Source organism: Cololabis saira, chromosome 12, assembly GCF_033807715.1.
Source record: "Cololabis saira isolate AMF1-May2022 chromosome 12, fColSai1.1, whole genome shotgun sequence".
Taxonomy (NCBI): Eukaryota; Metazoa; Chordata; class Actinopteri; order Beloniformes; family Belonidae; genus Cololabis; species Cololabis saira.
Window position 1 is genome coordinate 11,825,438 of NC_084598.1, and position 19,474 is coordinate 11,844,911.

At 39.8% G+C, this 19,474-nt stretch overlaps 1 protein-coding gene across 2 annotated transcripts; it reads right to left on the minus strand.

The window, feature by feature from the left end:
* Positions 1-861: 861 nt before the first annotated feature.
* Positions 862-19,082, minus strand: LOC133456864 (microtubule-associated protein RP/EB family member 1-like). Of its 2 annotated transcripts, none has more exons than XM_061735533.1 (7): positions 18,938-19,082; positions 13,518-13,648; positions 10,380-10,525; positions 7,316-7,517; positions 7,091-7,200; positions 6,820-6,972; positions 862-4,690 (listed from the first exon to the last, which is right to left on the minus strand). In XM_061735533.1, exons 2-7 carry the CDS (start codon positions 13,636-13,638, stop codon positions 4,646-4,648), a joined length of 777 nt encoding a protein of 258 aa, XP_061591517.1. In that variant the 5' UTR covers positions 13,639-13,648; positions 18,938-19,082; the 3' UTR covers positions 862-4,645. The 2 variants fall into 2 exon arrangements, with proteins under 2 accessions (XP_061591517.1, XP_061591516.1); XM_061735532.1 differs by having other exon boundaries at positions 13,518-13,651.
* Positions 19,083-19,474: the final 392 nt, after the last annotated feature.

Genomic DNA, 19,474 nt, shown 5'->3' on the forward strand with positions numbered 1-19,474 from the left:
AAACTGTCAAATTCTCCAGCTGACACAAATCACCATGTTCACTTGACAAATGCTTATATAAATTGTAGGATTTATATTATTTACGTGCATCAATTTATATATAAAACTGAAAAAGAATAATGTTCTGTTAAATTCCATTTATTCCCATTGATTGTTTTTATTCAAGGTCCTTTTTCTAAAAAAAAAAAAAAATAAAAAAAAAGAGTTCTCTGGGTTAGTTAAAATTATGAGAATCAATCTTTAAAGCGACACTGAATTCCTTAATTACCACAAAAATGAGCTAAAAATAATAATGCTGCTTATGACTTCCAAAGTGGTACATTCCTAAATTTAATAATTTTAATATTAATTAAATAATTTGATAACCAGATTTATTAAAAAATGCAAACATGATCAAAACCAACCCCTTTCCAAGAGGTTGGTTTTTCTCAAGAAAAGACCAAATAGTTTAACGAATTTATTTAAAAAAGAAAAATACAGCTATTGTTAGGCTTAAATCACGGAATAATGCCAACATATATTAAAAATGTTAATTACTTTTGAAGATTACAAGGGTGATGGGTTTCTATGGGATAGTGTAATGATTTAATTGAATCTGTGGATGCATGTTTTGATGCGACATAGTAGCTGAAATTTGATTCAACAATGAAACTGCTGACTCTCCTCCCTCCTGTAAGTTTTTTTTTCCTTTATTCAGTACTTAAGGAACCGTTCCGTTTTTGATTTCTAAACAAACTGCACACAGAATGACCTTCCATTGATGGTAAATGTTATATATGACTCTTACAGCTTAAATCGCATCACTGCACCATACAAAGGATGAGTTTGAGAATAAAATATATTAAAAAAAAACAAGCCAACTTTGACAAGGAAATATCGTTTTATTGTTTGTACAAAATTTGATTTAAGAAAATCATATTCAGCAGAATATAACAAACACATCAGAGACTGAAGGCTGACAGAGAGGAGATAAACCTGGGAGGCGCTCAGCCCACAGTGTAACACCGCGACAGGGGAAAGCTCAGATCAGACATGCACCCCTGTCACCCTTAAAGCCATTAATTCTTCTTGCCTAGACATTTCTAATTAACTCACAACTGCATGGATCTGCTGTCACGACCTAAAACATGTATTCTATGAAAAGACATCATGACCACATGGACATGGTGGCTGTTAATGGTTCCTCAGAGAGCCCAAAATGTCTGAACACCTACGACCTCCCTCAAAAATGTGTGAGATATGGTTGTAAAAATCGTTTTACCAAAGCGCAACATGAAATCACACACAATCCTTCCACTAACACAACAAACATTACACCAGACTGAAAAACCTGCAGATACCTGCCAGGAAGATGTCTTGAAACAGCAACCCCCCCCTCCCCCAAGATATTCTACTTTACAAGAGTCACAAAAGTGACTCATCAATTCAACCTGTTTGAGAAGGTCCATCAGTTCAGAGGCCGTCCAGGACAAACATCTGCTCTCCTCTACATTGCATAACAAAAGCGCTCTAAACACGCCCTGTGCTACAAATACTCGGTGGATTACCAATTAATCAAATTGGGACGCTACCTTCGTTCCTATTGCAGATAACTATTCAATCAATGGCTGTAAGCAGATGTGTGACTATTCAAATTCTGTTTAGTGAGGCAAGAAAACAAAAAGAGCTGAATCGTGTGGGAGGATGAGCTGGATGATCCAGGTGAAACCTCCTGAAAATTAAGCAGCCACACGCATCTAATCTATGTATATGTGCATATGGCACCGTGTTCTCTGTGGACCTTAATGTCTCCTTAAAACAGATACTAACGACATAGATCCTTAAAACAAACAAATAAACCCTAACAGCATAAAATGCAGCAATAGAATTTGATCCTTCTAGTCTATTGTACATTGTCAAACGCCGGAAATGTCCTCATATTGTACTACAGCTTTATATGGAGTATTTTAAAACATTTATTAAATATTCATAGACACTTAGAAGTGGACATCATGCAGCATGACGATCAGGGTTCGTCCTTGCATCCACGTAGTGTACCGAAGCAAATTCAACAGTCAGGAAGATCTCACTGATCACAGAGTTCACGCTGTGCTACCTGAACCCCGGCTGAAAAGTGTAGGCCAGCTTTGACTTGAGAAAAGGTTTCCATGAGATTAAATTAGTTTCAGGACAACATTTATTGACAATTGAACTAAAAGAATGTGATATTTAATTTACGACACCACATCCCCGTCAGTAAATCACGGAGACGTCAGCAGATGGGATCTCTTTCACTGGTCATCATCTTTCTCACCTCTTCTGAAGCAGAAGTACAACCATGTTTGGCAGAAATCCCCACATAAACCTACACAAAACCATGTAATTACAGCTGGAAACAACAAGTACGTGACACACGGCTGGCTCTGCTTAGACTCCCCCCACAGGAAAGAAAAGAAAAAGAAAAGAAATCACACTTGAGTTTTGAAAAGGATACATTCTGTCAAAAGTCATTTGGAAAATGAATTTTCAAGGCCAAACTAGAAATTTGATCCAACTCAAGGCAAGTACCAGAAAATACAAAAAGTAGTTTAGGCACGCTCTGAGGTTTTTAGTCCCACCCATGGCAGTGTTTCTTAAAGGCTCATCGCCCTTTTCAGTGACCAAACCGTGTTATCAACCCTGGTTTAGTCAGAGAAAAAGACATCTCAAAACCCACACCCCAAAACCTGATGTTGAGTCTGCCAAAGTGTTTTCCGTTTGTGTACCTACTCGTGCGCAGTTATCTGGTGGCAGAGAAGATAAGTCACGATGAGAACTAGCAGACAGGTGAGCTGCTTCTGCCTGGAAACCTCCAATACTGCTTATTTTCAGAACACATTCCCCTTTCCAGGATTAATACCCTGCATAATAATTCCTTAAATTTAATATTGTGCCAGCGTTTGTTGTTCTAAATGTTGAAATTGCAGACCTATAAAAAAAAAACAACAAATCTAAAGAAAATGTTTCCACTTTTTTAAGTAACTGAAACAGCATGAGTATTTGAAGAAAAAAAAAAAGAACTGTACATATCAATTTCAAAAAAGTACAAATGAATAAGGCCATCAACGGAGTTGCGTTATTTTGAGTTATGTTGAATGAACACCAGTGTGTTTGAAACTAAGAACAAATATGTCACAACATTCGTACAGACGGAGAACTGGTCTCAGATTACGACATACAATGTTCCGGTTAAAATCGGTCAGGCGGGTGTGGAAGAGGAAACAAGAATTCAGAGTTAGGGAGACAAATCTTCAACTTGTCAATCCAACAGATCCACAGCAAGCAAAGGGAGGGTTAGAGCCGTGTCTGCAGCTCAGCAGGAATCAGGTAGCAAACGCAGCCATCAGATCAGTGTTCAGACAGCGGCTGGGTTTCCAGAGGAAAAAAAAAAAAAGTCCAACTGCGTTACGACAAATGCCCCAAAGAGACGCCGCAGTCATTGAGGAACAGGAAGTTTACAGAACTCTTTAGCCAACGCTGGTGTGTTGGTCAGAAAGCTACCGTCTGCAGGGGCTTTTAAAACACCTCGTCCCAGCCACTGAGAATTAAGGCCTGAAATTTATTTTTTTTAAAAAGTCTGAGATGTGAACACAAAAAGTTGCAGTGGGCGTGTGTGGGCTGGGAAAACAAAACAACTTTTAATACGCACAACCATTTTCCACATGCAAAACCAATTTCCTTTGTTGCGTCGGGAAAAACGCTGTAGCACGGGACGTTTTTCAGCCAGACAGTGTTTAGTAAGAAAGCAGTGAATGAAAATAAATCCCAATTAAATGTGCCAAGAATATAAAAAATAAGAAACTCAACAAATACGGTGAACAGTGGACGTTATAGCAAATCATAATGGTGTCCATGGCGACAACAGGATGGTCAGAGGTGTAAAAAGGCCACAAGAAGGCCAAACTGTTGCCTCATGCCAGTCTGCTGACGGTGTTTTTTTAAGTTATTCTCATCAATCTTTGTTGGATATAACAGCCAAATCTGGATCAGGATTTCTTTAAACACCCCATCTTCAAACGTCAGTAGGATAAAATGGGACCAGTTAGCATAAATACGCACATTAATTTCTCTTTTCCATCCCCCCAAAATGACGCAAACTGTGTTGTAGTTTACTTCATGTCTTGCCTTCTATGCATGCGCCTTCCTTTATACGAGTAAAGTTTCGGAAACAGGAAAGGCACGGAGCGGTTGAAGCGTCATAAAACAAAGGAAACAAACAAAACTTGGTTAGTCTGGAAGAGTGTGATCTGACAGCCGTGTCCTTACAGGTTTTCAAATTTACATTGGTTTCAAATACATTTTAAACACACACACACACACAAACACACACACACACACAAAACATCACTGTGCTTTTTCACACTGAAGTCAGGAATTGTACCAGTGTGTACTGCATGTTTTAGTTTGGGGAAGGCTGGGACCACAGATTATGTCCAGTGGGGGATTTTGGCAGATCTGGCAGCTGTATCAGTGAGGGCAGGGATTCAAACTTTAGTGATTAAAGGGGCTGGGGAGCTGTCACAAGTTGGCTTGCGGTGGGACATAAAACCAAACTGTCGTGGTTTAAGGGAGGACTCTGAGGTGAGCTGTAGACCAGGGCTTCTAAGTGAAAGGTTGCTTGCAGTCATTAAAACTCCTCCTGATCCTCAGCATCTGGAATCACGAAGCCCTCCTGGACAGACAGGGACAGACGGGGTAAGGAGACACAAGAGATGATTATTATTATGACACCAAGCTACTTAGCGATCTATCTAAGAAAACTCACAACTATAGATAGTTGGGACTGTAAATGAAAGGCATTTTTTAATTAGAGCAGAATATCTGTTTTCAGCAAAATTAGTGTGAACTATCATCATTAGATGCAGGATGAGCAGAGTCCATGGGCTCTGCTTCTAACACCGCTACTGATCCAGTTGCAAGGAAGCAGAGGACATGGGCGCACCTTTTCAGTAAATCATACACCAGCTATGATTTATGATTTGCCACTGATTTTTATGATTTTTTATGACTTTTTTAAAGTTTTAGGGATGATACTACTGCTTTGTGTTGATTTCCTTGCCTCGAATGCTGTAGCACTTTGAGATTCACTGAATATAAAGTGCATTATAAATTAAATTCATTATTATTATGGGCGCGCCTCCTTTTGTGTCCATGGACAGTAATTTGCGTGACATCCAGTAGACCACTTGTACAGACTTATAACAAGACAACAGTGAACAAAAGGATTAAATTCAAATCAGTTTGTCTCGAGGGACCATATCTGATCACTGAAGTGAAATGGCTTTTTTTTAAATCTTATCAGAAGCTTAAAACAGGAATGTATTCAGACGTCGGTCAATTAATTACCATGTTGCAGCAAACTTCTACGCCGCATCAACTTAAAACTGCTTCAATTCACGTTGTTTTGGTCTCCAATGAAAGTTCATCAGCATCTAATAATAACCCTAGAGCTAATTAAACTGTGCAATGTAAAAACCTAAAAAAAAAAACATGAAGACAATTGTACTTTCCAGGTATTGATATTAAACAGTTACTCTTTAATTCTTGCTAAAGTCTTGTTACTCAGGCATTAATCGACTAAAGGTGTTTAAAACATTTAGTGCCGCTGCTGTGTGTCAATCAGGCAACGTCAATGTCAAAGACAATTTTTTCCCCGTCCAAACCACATGGCGTAGCATCAATGGCGGAGACCATTTGCCCCCTCCACAAGCGCCAGTGAAAATCTACTGCCGTTCCTCAGCAGGCAGTCATCACAGCAGCTGTTGCAGAAGAGCAGCTGGGAACTAACATCACCCACAGAGTTTACACCCTTTTTATAGCAAACAAATACCGCTATGTGGTTTTCATATCAAATCATCACGACTTGTGCTTTCATCATGGCATAAAATGAACAAAAGAAAACTGTATCACTAATTACAATTATTTGAACGACAATGGTCAACTTAAGTTTTCCATCAGAAATCTGAAACGTGCAACGTTGTTTTTTTCTGGAAAAGGTCCAATAATTTCCAATCATATCTGTGGATCTCTGTGCTGCCAAAATCAGCAGGTTGGAGTGAAAGACACTGAAAATTGAAGATATCAGACAGACAAATCTCTTCTAAACGGATAAATGAATGGCTTTGATCGTTCAAACCTAAATAAGTGATTATTTTTATCTTATTAGTTAAAAGAGACAACTCTGCCCCCTTGACCCTGCTGCTATGAACACAGCTGGAAAGATACGGTTGAAAAGGAAACTGCAGTATTTTGACGAAAAGTTCTTGACACGTTTCGATAAAATATCATAAAATTGTGTCTAATTTCAAGAACAGGCATAATATATCTTCTCTTAGTTTTAAAGTTAAACAATTTATACAACACACACACACTGCATCCGTCTCTGTCTTTCGTTCTCTCAATGACAGAATCCGGATTTCATCTGTTAATAAAATATGTTAGTTCAGACCTGAGGACTGGTGTAGGACACTTTACTTTTACTTTCCCCATAAGCATAAAAAAGTAGCATCTGCTGCAAGATTAAAATACATATACATTTGATTTTTTAAAGGTTTTGCCTACAAGGACACTAAACACTGATATAATTGCAGAATTTGGTTACAAAAGAGAAATCTTTGTTTATAAGATTCTTCATATAAGCCACCTGTTCTTAAGAAAATATTAAAATCTGCCATTTTTAAATAATCCAACATTGTCCTAAAATTACCAGCGCTGATACACACACACATTTACTTATTTCCAAGGCCGACTGAAGACAATTTTATATCAAATGTCCCCTTGAAGACAATTAGTCAAACTCACGTCTGTGGCGTAGAGGATGTCAATAATCCTCTGCAGTGTCGGGTCACCCTCTCCTTCCTTCTCCTGGCAAATCAACTCAATGTTTCGCAGCTTACCAAAATAAAAATCTCTTTCCTTCTCCATGTCCTGAATGGTAGATCTCAGACTCTCAACCTGTTGGTTACCAAAAAAAAAAAAGAGTGAGTGAGTGATCAGTTTCTTGTCAATTCCTTTAGTAATGAAGGTGGGGATTTAGCTGACAAATATTTGTTTTTATTTACGTTGTACTGACCTCATTCATGAGCTCCGCCCTCTCCTCATCTCCCCCTCCCATTCCTTGCTTTCTTGCACCAGGAGAGGCAATTTTAGGTGCTACCTTTGCAACAGGTGGCCTCTGTGGAGCTGAGGAAAACAGAAAAAAGTCATTAATCAAATAAATACTACTTTCTCCAACCCGTTTATAATCCACTGTTCATTCCAAACTCGTTTACCCAGATGACCTGTCATGGGTTCTGACCTTGACTGAGGGCCTTTTTTGGGGGTTTGTTGAGAGCTGACATTGCAGAGTTGGGTGTGGGCAAAGCATCCTGTCCTTGTCTCGCCTCAAGTGGGTCATAATCTTTCCCGTCGTAGTTGGCGTCAAAGAACTTCTTAAACCACTGGACGAACTCAAAGTTATCCTGGAACTTCCCTTTAACCAGTTTATCTACTGGAATGATCTGAAACAAGAAGAGAGACAGAATCAGCTGTAGGCCTGATAGCCGTAAGATATTTCTGTACACAGATGTGCAGACGCAGGACCTACTGATACATGCTTCAAACTTGACATTTTAAGCCCAGGGTTTGCTTATATAGGCATAGAGCTCAAATCATATTTTACAACATTCTCCCAGATTTGCTGTTTGATCTCTTCCGTCATTACATTCTTGAGGTTTTTAGGGCATCACTCTGCTATTATTTAAGTTGGCCCAAAGGAACAATGGGCATGAATGTGATTCCCTTGGGTCAGTGTGAACACAGTAACTGCACTCTGGTGCCACCAAAACAGACTCTTCCTGAAGAGCTGGTCTGGGTACAGCTAACAGCAGATTCTAATGTGGTCCCTTTGGGACCTCAAACTTGAGCCAACATGACAAATCCCATTGGTCTAATGAATGTTTTTGGACTGTGGGAGGAAACCGGAGTACCCAAAGAAAACGAGGGGAGAACATGCAAACTACACAAAGAAAACCTCATCCATGTTTCTGCAGGTGGTGCTAATCTGTGATGTCCCCCAAAAAGAAAAGGGAAAGAAGAACAACCAGACATGACGGATGGCTGTAGTCTAGAGTTCTGAACAGAGCCCGCTGTCGGTCAGTGTTTTCACTTCTGAAAGAAGTCAAGAAGGATTGTATTGTAGTTTCTGTGCCATCGGTGTTTATCTAGTATGTTTACAATTGTGATTTCTGGTCAACTCTGATTAGCTAGTCAAGGGCTAGCACTCTACCAATCAGTATGGTCATAGAGGCCGACGGCTAGTGGCCAATTCTACATGTCGAATCAGCCAAAATGAACGCCGGCGCAGCTGCCGACACAGACGGACGACTGCACACACACACACCAACCCACCTCCAGCCACCGAGTCGGGTACACCGATTATGGACAGTCGCCTGACTGCCTATATTGGGTTGGTGTGTCCCGGCCTTAAGGTGAGCTAGAATCAAGACTTTTTTTTTAAAAAAGTAATTCATAAACAAACTAAAGCCCAACTTCACCGTGACAAAAATGACTTAAAAAAAAAAAAAAAAGCTTGCAATTACAGATGGGTAACATGAACCTGTACCTTTAGGCTGGATACTGATATATAATATAAATCTGTATTTCATATGCATTGGATTAAATGGTATATATATATATATATATATATATATATATATATATATATTTTAGGGGTGCAACGGTTAAGGTAGCCCACGGTTCGGTTTTGGTTTTTGGGCCACGGTTTCGGTTCGGTTTGAGTTAAACCTGAATTATGGTTCTGCGTTAAATCTACGCAGAGCCTACGGCCTAGGGGTGCTCGTCGCCGCGTACCCTACGCCGTAGCCCCTGCATTGGTGTAACGCGGAACCATAAATCAGCCTTTATGTGCATGAAGAGAGCTTTTTTTTTTCCAAAATTATCTGTTTATTTCGCTTGTCACTTTTCAAAATGTAAATTACTATAATTCTTTATAGTCAACAGCCTCTTAATCTTGACAAGATGGGGGCGTGAACCGTCCGACGGGAAGTGGAGGACGGTTTCCCTCTGCGAAAATATTGTAAATTATTATAATTATTAAAATATTACAAAATCTCCCTGATATGGGACAGTTATGAAGTTGGGGGGGGGGGGGGGGGGGGATCAGCCTGTATTCTCTCATCTCTCTGCCTGTCACAGGAATGCACGTCATGTCATGAAGGGAGCGGTGGTGGCGGCTGAACCCTGAGGTTTCTTCTGGTGTTCTAATTTAAGTTGTTGGGAAAGTTTGCCCGAGACGTTAGAGTTGGAGTCTGCCTTTGTTTATGACTGTAAAGCTGTTTATTTCCTTCCTGTAAAAAACCGGCCCGATCAGAGCCGTCTCCGCCTGCTCAGCGCAACGTTTCCCTGACCAGGCGGATACTTTGATCTTCCACTAGCCAGTCTCAAGCAATCATTACAGACGGTAAAAGCTCTGTAAATATTTTAACTCCATCGTCGTTGTAATCAACAGCGAAACCGAAATGATGCCACCGGAGATTTGAATGAAGCCGGCGCTTCTTAAAACTTTTTTTTCTCAACTGTCCCGCTGCTGCTCATGGCGAGCAGAGCTCTGTGTGAGGGGAGTGGGCGGAGCTACGAGGGGGAGTGGGCGGAGCTACAACACTGACTCGCAGAGCACTTTTCTGCAGCAGGCACGACAAACACGCGGATTTAAAGCATTAATACAAAATTATGGCAAAACCGAAAATCCGCGGCACACAAGGGCGTATTGAACCGTGGAGGGCGAACCGAACGGTTCAGTTTTATACCGAGAAGCGTTGCATCCCTAATATATATATATATATATATATATATATATATATATATATATAAAAATAAAACACACTGTCAATTTTTTATTGGTATACTGCATAGTGTTTTACTGTGTTTTAGTGTACAGTGTTTTACTGTACATTACTGAAATAAAACTGAAGGCAGGCACCACCGTTTCCTCCATCCTGCTGTAATATTCTGGTGCTGAAACTTGAAAAACCGCTCCATCGTTCAATTGTCTGGTCTCTGCAATGCACAGTATTAATGAAAAGATGTACTTCTGTAGGAGCCTAATAACTGTGGACATCTTGTCTCATAGCTAATTCATAAAACTAAACAATTGACCAAATCAGATATTTTTTTTGTGCAACATATTTTCATTTGCTTGACAGTTTCACAATGTGTAAACGGCAATCCCCCCAAAAAACTGCATTTTAGAAAGCAAAAATTCTGTCTGCACGCTAGCACAGTGTACCATGTAATTTGAAGACTGTGTGTGTGTGTGTGTGTGTGTGTGTGTGTGTGTGAAGGAGATGTGAATTACCACCTACTTTGTCAACTCCCATCTTTTTGAAACCAACTTGCAGAAGCTTGTAGTTATGGATGTATTCATGTTCCAGCTTGGCACCAAATTTGACTTTCTTCATAGGCACAGAGTTTTGGAACAGCATGTCCATGAACTGGCAGTAGACGGCACCTGAGAAGCAAAAAGAGCCAAAACACGACATATTTTCTTATAGAAAACTCAACACCGAAACACAGTCGTTACTTCATGTCTAACAGCAGCAGATTAACAGTCACACGTTATCACATGTACACAGACCAGCAGAAAACCCCAATAGAGGAGTTTAACGGTCCCTTGAGTGAACCCCAACAACCCAAAAAAAATGTTTTAATATATTCATATAAAACAATGATGGCATCATCAACACTTGGGATATTTTTTTTGCAATGTTGGACATTAAAAGAGTAAGAGGTTTAAAAGGCTAACAGAGGAAACAGCCTGCAACTTTAGTGTAGAACCATTAAACATAATGTATTTATTATCATTATCCCCTGTAACAGTCTGATTATCATTGTGTGAATAGAAAAATGTAGAATCAGGGGAAAAACTGGAATCTGCAGGTCAAACCTCACAGAAAACTGAAATCAGCCATGAAAATTGCAAATTGGTGCCTCTCCAGTTTTTTCTTTTAGCACTTCCAAATAATCTGACACACAATGAGTGCGTTACATGGGAAGTTTAATTCCTCATTAATTCAGAATTAAAATTAAATCCGATTTAAAATGATAAAAAAAAATGACCATGTGAACACCTAATTCCGAATGAAAAATAGCCATTCCGAATTAAACTTCCCCCCTAAAAAAATACACACGGAGCTCTGTAGGAAACACATTGTGCCTACTTTACAATATTCTTGTATCTACTAAGACAATACTGCTTCCAGTAGATACTCAGGGATGGGATGACTAAAACTGCTACTTCATCATGAAGCGTATAATCTGCAGCTATGTCCATGACAGTCCCTCCCTCCAGAAAGATTCCCCTCATGCTCAAACACTGATCAAGAGATATTACCACTTAACAAGCCTCAACATTAGATTATTATCGGACCTAGGCATAGGATGTTTGTAAGAAAATAAGCAAAGCATTTGATAGATTAGTGTCTTAATTTGGAATAACACAAATCAAAATATCACGTCTCTGAGTATAAAAAGGACAGGCAACAGGCTAAATTGGGGTAACAAACAGGGTATTCTGCAAAATAAAGGGCACTCATGAGGGGTCAATAAGGGCATTATTCAGAATGAGCAAGCATTCGCTTCTCTGAAACTAGACTCTCCATCTGAGGCTTCTAAGAAGCCGTTTGCCATAGGTGACTTGTGTCTTGCATGACATAGCTTCTAGTCTCAGATATTCTTGATTAGACTAGATGTTGAGTAGTTTTCCTTAGACTGATAATGATCTTTGGAGGCTGAGTCAAGCCGCTATACTATACCAATTTATTTTTCAAATTCAAAATGGGAGATGGCAGCAAGGTGGTCCAGTTGTTAGCAACGTTGCAGCACAGCTGGAACGTTCCCATTTTGAATTCAGAACCTGTGTAGGTTTTTTCGGGGTTCTCCAAATTACAGTCCAAAACATGCATGTTAGGTTGACTGGTTATTATAAACGGTTCATAGGATTGTGTGTGGCAGATCGCCTTGTGCGGCTTTGTGATGGACTGGTGACTTGTCTGGAGTGTAACCCAAGTCTTGTCTGTTGACAACTGGGATAGGCTTCATTCCTCCATGTTCAGGTTGAGGCAAGTATGGGAAAAGGAGCCCTCACCGAGGACGGCACACACAATGAAATAGCTAGGATCCTTCTCAAGCTAAATTCCAGACAGAAACAAAAAATGACTAACTAGTCAGGAATAGTAGTGATCAACAAACTCTAGAAGAAAGAAGTGGTGGTAGATGTAACATCTCCAAGCAACTATTGACGCTTTTACACTAGTACCTAGTCGGCCTGACTCGCCTTTGCGCTTTTCCACTAGGGGTCTAACGTGCCGAGTAGATACTTTTTCTGTAACTATTCTGCCGAGGTTCTAAGCAGCTGAGTCGGCTGTATCTGACATCATCACACTAAAGGCCACCAATGGGTCGGGGGGTTGGGAGTCAGACGTCTGAGTCAGGATGTGACATCAGCGAAAGAGCGACTCGCGGCTTCTTGTTCATTTTATTCGACAGGCAATGGCAGCGCAAAAGTCTGTTTCGTGATCCAACTCTGAAGTGCAGATGTTCATAAACCTGGTGGCTGAGGAGAGAATTAAAAAAGGGATCTAGACGGGCGATAAGGAACGACCAGATCTACCAGGAGCTCTGTCACTTATCAGTCGACTTTTCAGCAGCCCCGAGACAAAAACAAACAAAAAAGCGTTGCTGCTTGAAGCTTCTTTCACTCTCATTTTTTAACTTGGCATCGAACACAAGCCACAGACCCAGCAGCACATATATCATCTCTTCGTGGTTCTACATCTTTAGTGTTGTCTTCTTCATTTAGATCACACAATCAAATACGTCACAGCAGCTTTGCTCCAACCCGCCTACTTCTCATCTGGGTATTGAAAAGAAACGAAGGCAAGTCGAGTCGGGCTGAGTAGGTACTAGTGTAAAAGCGCCATATGATATCAATAAGAATGAACATGACATAATTGGAAAATAACAAGCGTTAGTAAGGGTAAAATACCAAGAAGTAAAGAGCATTCGTTGTTGAGAGAGAGAGTTAAGATTTAAGCAGTTCCCAGAAATCAAATACAGGCTTCTATCGTTTTACCTAAGATAATGATGCACATGTTGCATAAATTGTTTAGAAAAAAAAAAAATGCATGCAGATCATGCTTCCAGGAATCCTATCAATGATAAAAATCCTACTTTGAAGCGACATTATTGATGACATACAAAACAGGAACTTTGTGTGAACTGCTAAGACAGAAAATACAAAAGCATTTTATTTCACTTCAAATTTCAAAAAATGTTGAAGCTTTTGGAATTTAATGTTTAATATAAATCTTTGTTCCTTTACAAAAGAATCAACACAAAAAATGCTTTAGCTCAGAATTAAAAACACAATCCAACTAATGGCATCTGAAGACTGTTCATGAATGAAACATGGCATGAAATGTAAAAGCTCACATGTTCCTTACCTGAACACAGCTGTTCTATCTTGGTGAGGTTCATCCGTAGAGATTCGTTGATCCAGACCAGCATGTCATGACGACTTAAGTTGTCACTGGTCACTGAGGTTGCGTATACGTTCACAGCCATCGTCGGTCACCTGCTGACAAAGAGGAAAAACCAGCCGGTTTGCTGTCATGCTCATTTTGTTAAACTCTCTGAAAATGCATTTCAGATAAGGAGGATTTCTTAACAATACAATTACTTTAACCTGATTTTTCTTGTTTATGTCAAATCAACAGCTTCCTTGCAGCCTGAGTGCAATTCCTTCAACATGGGATAACACATTACAACAACCCAGCCCACAACAGCTGTGCTGCTTTGACATGGACACTTCAAATCAGATTTATCCGTCAGAATCGCTGGAAGAGCGTGCACAGCCAGAATATACACCGCCGCATAAATGTAGATCTATGACAGTCAATCTGTATCCTACTGTCCTTTCATCATGTGGCATTGTCATTCCAAATGTATTTCTGAATACCATAACAAAAGGTCAGAAATTAAATGCATGGAGTATTATTCTTTAGACAAAGGTTTCTGGAAGAGTTATCTTGAAATAAATCTAATTTAAAAGCCTTGTTTTTTCTAAACTACAAGGAATGTAAAGCAATTGGAACATTTAAATTGTGATTAGTGGCTTGATTTTGAAATTATTTGTGACTGAATCACAAATTCCTTATCTCATAATTTGTTTAACCAGGTAAATTCTCTACCTGATCCCAAATAGCTGCCATGCTACTGTATGAAGTGATGGCTAAAAAACGTTTATAAATACCGATATAAAAAAGTAGACATTGCCCTTTTTTTGTAAATGCTGGTGGGAAGAATGAAATGCATTCCTAAGTTAACCTGCTCCGGTCTATTTCAGTACCTTTTCCACTGAAATATTGGAAGCGATTTGACCACTTATGGGACAAATTTATTTAAGATGGAAAGTATCCATGAATGCATCTACTAAAAAAATACTGCTTCCAGTAAATAAAGCAGGGATGGGACTACCGGTACTTAAATTGCCTCTTATGAAGCGTATAATCTGCAGCTATATCAACAATAGTCTCTCCCACCAGAAAAATTCCCCTTGGTGCTCAAACACCAATCAAAAGATATTACCACTTAACAAACAAACCCTAGATTATTGTCTGAATAAGATGTTTGGAAGAAAATATGCAAAATATTTGACAGGTTCTTAAAATACTTTGGAATAACAAATCTACATATCCTTAGACTTCTGTTTACACAACATAAATAAAGAGCTTCAAAAGCACTTGAACTTAAAGTATTTGCTTTGTGCAACACTGGGTTCCCAGAACATCAGCAATCTCAGTTGTAATTCAATTCTTGGACTGGGGCAAAGTGTCACATGATTTTTCATCACAATCAATCAATCAATACATCCATACATTCATATTTTGTTTATGGCTGATATATTGGCCTAATTTTCCTTTATCCTTTCCATCCTATAAGAAATGACAGTTTTAAAGTAACAAATGATACATTTTCTGAACTTGTACTTTTGTCAATACATTTTAAAATCAAATATATATATTTTTTTAAAGAAGGGCAGTCTGTCACATGTTTAACAAGGTTGGATTCCTGCTCCACTTGCTGATGCATCCTGCTGTTACTTAGCTGGATGATCTCATGCCTTGAATGAGGCTACAACACTCCTGAATAGTTAAAGAGCATTTAAAAACCTCTCATAATTCAGGCCAAAATAAGGTAGCCAAAACAAAGCTATATAAAGGGTAGGGCTTCTTCAAAAATTCTTGGCTGCTTCTGTTGGACAACATCTAGATTTTTATATATATTTATTTCGTACTACAAACCCAGCAAAATATTGAAACTGCCAGAAGTGAATGGGGACAGTATTTCATGTTCTATGGGAATACTTAAATAGCCAAGACCTTTGGAAACAAGTACATAACTATAATGCAATGAATACTATCACTCCCAATATCCTCTGAGGTCATTTGTTTACTCTCACCCATTGGCTGTAAAAAATCCGGGGACAAGCACAATCGATCCAGTATGTCCAACTAATTGTGGGCAGATGATAAGAAAAGACATAAATTCCCTTATATTGAGAAGAAGTTGCTGAACTCAGAAAGAGAGCATTATTTCAGCAACTCTTGTGCAGAAGTAATGACAGCTGGGAAGAAAATCTATCAAAAATGCAGAAGAGAGAAGCAGCACTTCTCTAAGAATGTGACAGGCTGTGATTAACACTGTACATTGTAGTCAGATATCCTTTGGTATTTCATACATCTTTGATGAACAAATGTAACGCCCAATATTTATCCATTTTCCTTGTTTATCATTAGCACTGCTGCAATAACTTGCTATAATGGGAGGAGTGAGTTGTCAGATCGGTATACAGCACCAATGTGTCTCTGAACACAACATTGACACACCCCAGCTACTTATAGTGCCAGATAGGGTTCACACTAAATGTATCAGTATTACAGCAACTATATTGAAAAAACATTTGACCATAAATGGTGATCTATTATTCTCTTTTGTTGTAGCAACTATTGAAAGGTTTTCAATGTATTACTAATGTACTTAATGCTTACTAATGTAATTGTGCTTTTTATTATTTTACTTCGTTTCTTATCATCTTATTAATCATATTTGTTATTTACTGTCTAATTATGTCGAATTATTTACTGTCTAATTATGTCTTGCCGCTTTTAATGTCAATGTAAAGCACTTTGAATTACCTTGTGTTGAATTGTGCTATATTAATAAATTTGCCTTGCCTTAAAAATCAGCCATGTTGCTGAAATATAAATGATGCATTGTAATGTTTCTTGTGTCTGCATAAACAATTTGCTGCCAGGAATCAGTTTTAGAGGTAACGCAGAGAAACCCCCCCCCCCCCCAATTTACTGGTTTATGTTATGCAGGTTCTAATGCCACGGTATCACATATTGCATGTTTTCTTAAAACCGTGTCGGTCCCAAGCACAGATAAATGGGAAGGGTTGTGACAGGAAGGGTATCCAATGTTAAAACCAATGGCAAATCAGTTATGCTCAATATGATCTGCTGTGGTGACCCCTACATAAACCACTGAAGGAAGGGGGAAAGGCATATCCTCCATATTAAGGAGGAGGTACAAAGATATGTTACATGAGGTAACTGGGAGACTGTGACCTCCAAACTGGGAGAGAGACTCCGTTAGGGCTGAAACGATTCCTCGAATAATTTGAGTAATTCGATTACAAAAAATGATCGAGGAATTTTCTCTGCCTCGAGGAATCGTTTAATTTTGCCAGCTACGCCGTACGACCGAGAGGGCTGTGATGGTTTGCTTGGTAGCAACGCATTTCCAGTTCCGGTTCGTGAACTTTCAGCGCTCTTTTCTTCGTATGTGTGTCTGATTTTTTTTTTTTTGTTTGTTTTTTTGCACAATAGTTGTCATTATCTCTTTGATTCACTGTGACCGGAAAAGCTGGAAACTAAACAAAGTATCAACTAGCACTCTGGGGGGGTATTGCACTGCAGCGAAATGGAGTGACGGAGAAGTCCGAAGGGTTCACGACAGCGTCACGGCAACGGCGTAGGCTCTGCGTTGGTTTAACGCAGAGCCTTAATTCAGGCTTAAAAGGTAGAAGAAAGAGGTGGCGGATATGTTTGGTTTTAACTAAAAGAAAAGGCAGAAAATGTCAAAAGTGTGGGAGCATTTCAAGCTGGACACCAAGGCGAACACTGTTGCATGTTTTCACTGTAAGACAGCGCTTAACAGTACGTCCTCAATGCTGCAGCATCTCCACCGAACACCCTGTTTACTCCGAGAGCGGAGGACCGTCACCCGAGACAAGGTAAAATTAAGTTAACGTAGCGCTAATTAATTAGATTAACCTTACGGTACCTTACTAACATAACGTTAGCCCTGTGGAGGGCTTGTTTCTATTAATTATGACTACTGTCAATGCGTGGCTAACGCATTTAATCTGTAAAAACACAGAGCTGTAGAGTGATGAGGGTGAAAAATAAAAACGTAATAAAGCTAACTGGGTAGTTGTCAATTTTAGCTCTGTAGTCATTGATGGATAAAACATCAAGTAGCACTGGTGCCTAATGTGCTCCAATACAGCAGGTCTCAATTTTATTTCGAAACACTGCCAAAACTCAAAATCTTATCAAGACTTTAACTTAAAGGGGACCTATTATGGCATCTAATACCTATTTTAAACAGGCCTTGAATGTCTTAAAAACAAACTTTTGATTGTTTTTGCTAAATAAATTAGAAATTCAGCCTCTGAGCCATGTCTTTATCTTCCTAGTCTCTAACCTCATTCTCTATGTGGGATTCTGAGTGGGCGGGGCTATGATAATGAGGCACTGTGCTGATTGGCTGCCTGAATGACACGATACACCGCTACGAAAAAATGGTGGAAGCTCCGGCCAGAGTTAGTTGTGGGCGTGGTTTCACGCATCGGAGGCCAACCTATGTAAATTGCATTTTGGTTACGTAACGAAAGGCAGCAGAATCTGAACGGCTCGTAGAAGCCACATCACACTGGACGGATCATCCGGGCGGCTGTACAGACTCTGCAGAATTTGGTTGCTTTCCTCCTTCTCTGAGTTGGCAGGCTGAGGGGAGACCAATTTATATATGTTAAAGCAAGAGAAAACCTGGTTTTCACAATAGGTCCCCTTTAAAACTCAACTAGACCTTAAAATTAGCTTGAAACAAATGAAAGTTCAATTGAAACAGATGGGAAAAACACCTAACCTTTTAAGTGATGTGTGTTATCAGGTGTAATGGCATTTTTAGGTTAGAAATAAGAACATTTCTAGGTAAGATCCTTAGTTTTTTGAGTGAAGGCAGTGAATCTGGTCAACTGGTGTAAGTTCAGGGTTTTTAAATGCACAGCCATGAACCTACTGTATTATATAATTTAGTCTTAGTAATGTCAATTACCATCTAACATCGTATGTATATTTATAATTGCTCTTTAACTAAACAAAAATATGTGTTATCCGATTACTCGATGGATTTTCAGTAGAATATTCTCTAGCTTCATCCACAGACACTGGTATCTTTGTGTCCGGTATGCCCGGGGACCGTTACAGACGCCGGTCAGACCGCGCCGGCACCGGCCGGTCCCCGGTCCCCGCCTCGTTAGCTCCGGTTAAGGCGTAGCCGTCCCCGGGGGCGGGGGTGGGGGGTATTTCACCCGCCTAACCGTGATAATAACGGCTGTAAAGCTTAGCCCCGCGGCGGAGGCTGAGCCGGCACCGGGGCTGGTCCTACTGGGCTGGGACCGCCGCATCCATGTTCCGGTTAGCAGGCGGCTAGCGGCTTAGCTCACACTCCCCATCGCAGTTGGCCATTGCGGCACAAACTAGACGCCCTCCCCGGGAACCGTCGAGCTCACCTTCCGCGGATTGTCCTTCCGTGTGTGGATGCGACCGTGTGGTGTTGTCGCTGCGGGGTGGTGTGGTCCAGAGGAGGATGTTACGGTGGTACGGGTGTGTAAACGTCGACGCCGCGGTGCTGCTGCTGCTCACGTTCCCGGCAGCATAGGAAGAGCGCACTGACGTCACCCGCTGCAGGTCACGTGGGCACGCCAGTCTTTTTTTTTTAACAATATTGTTTAACTTTATTGACAGGGGTGACAGGATACAGGTAAAAAAAACACTGAACAACTTCAACGTCAAGGGGTTCTACACATAGACATATACAGTACTCGAGTTGTTAAAAAGAAATCAGGGGGGATGGTGGATTTTATCATATGGGGACAGATAATTTGTGCTGATTACAAATAATATGCAGGACTGTCTCAGAAAATTAGAATATTGTGATAAAGTTCTTTATTTTCTGTAATGCAATTAAAAAAACGAAAATGTCATATATTCTGGATTCATTACAAATCAACTGAAAATTTGCAAGCCTTTTATTATTTTAATATTGC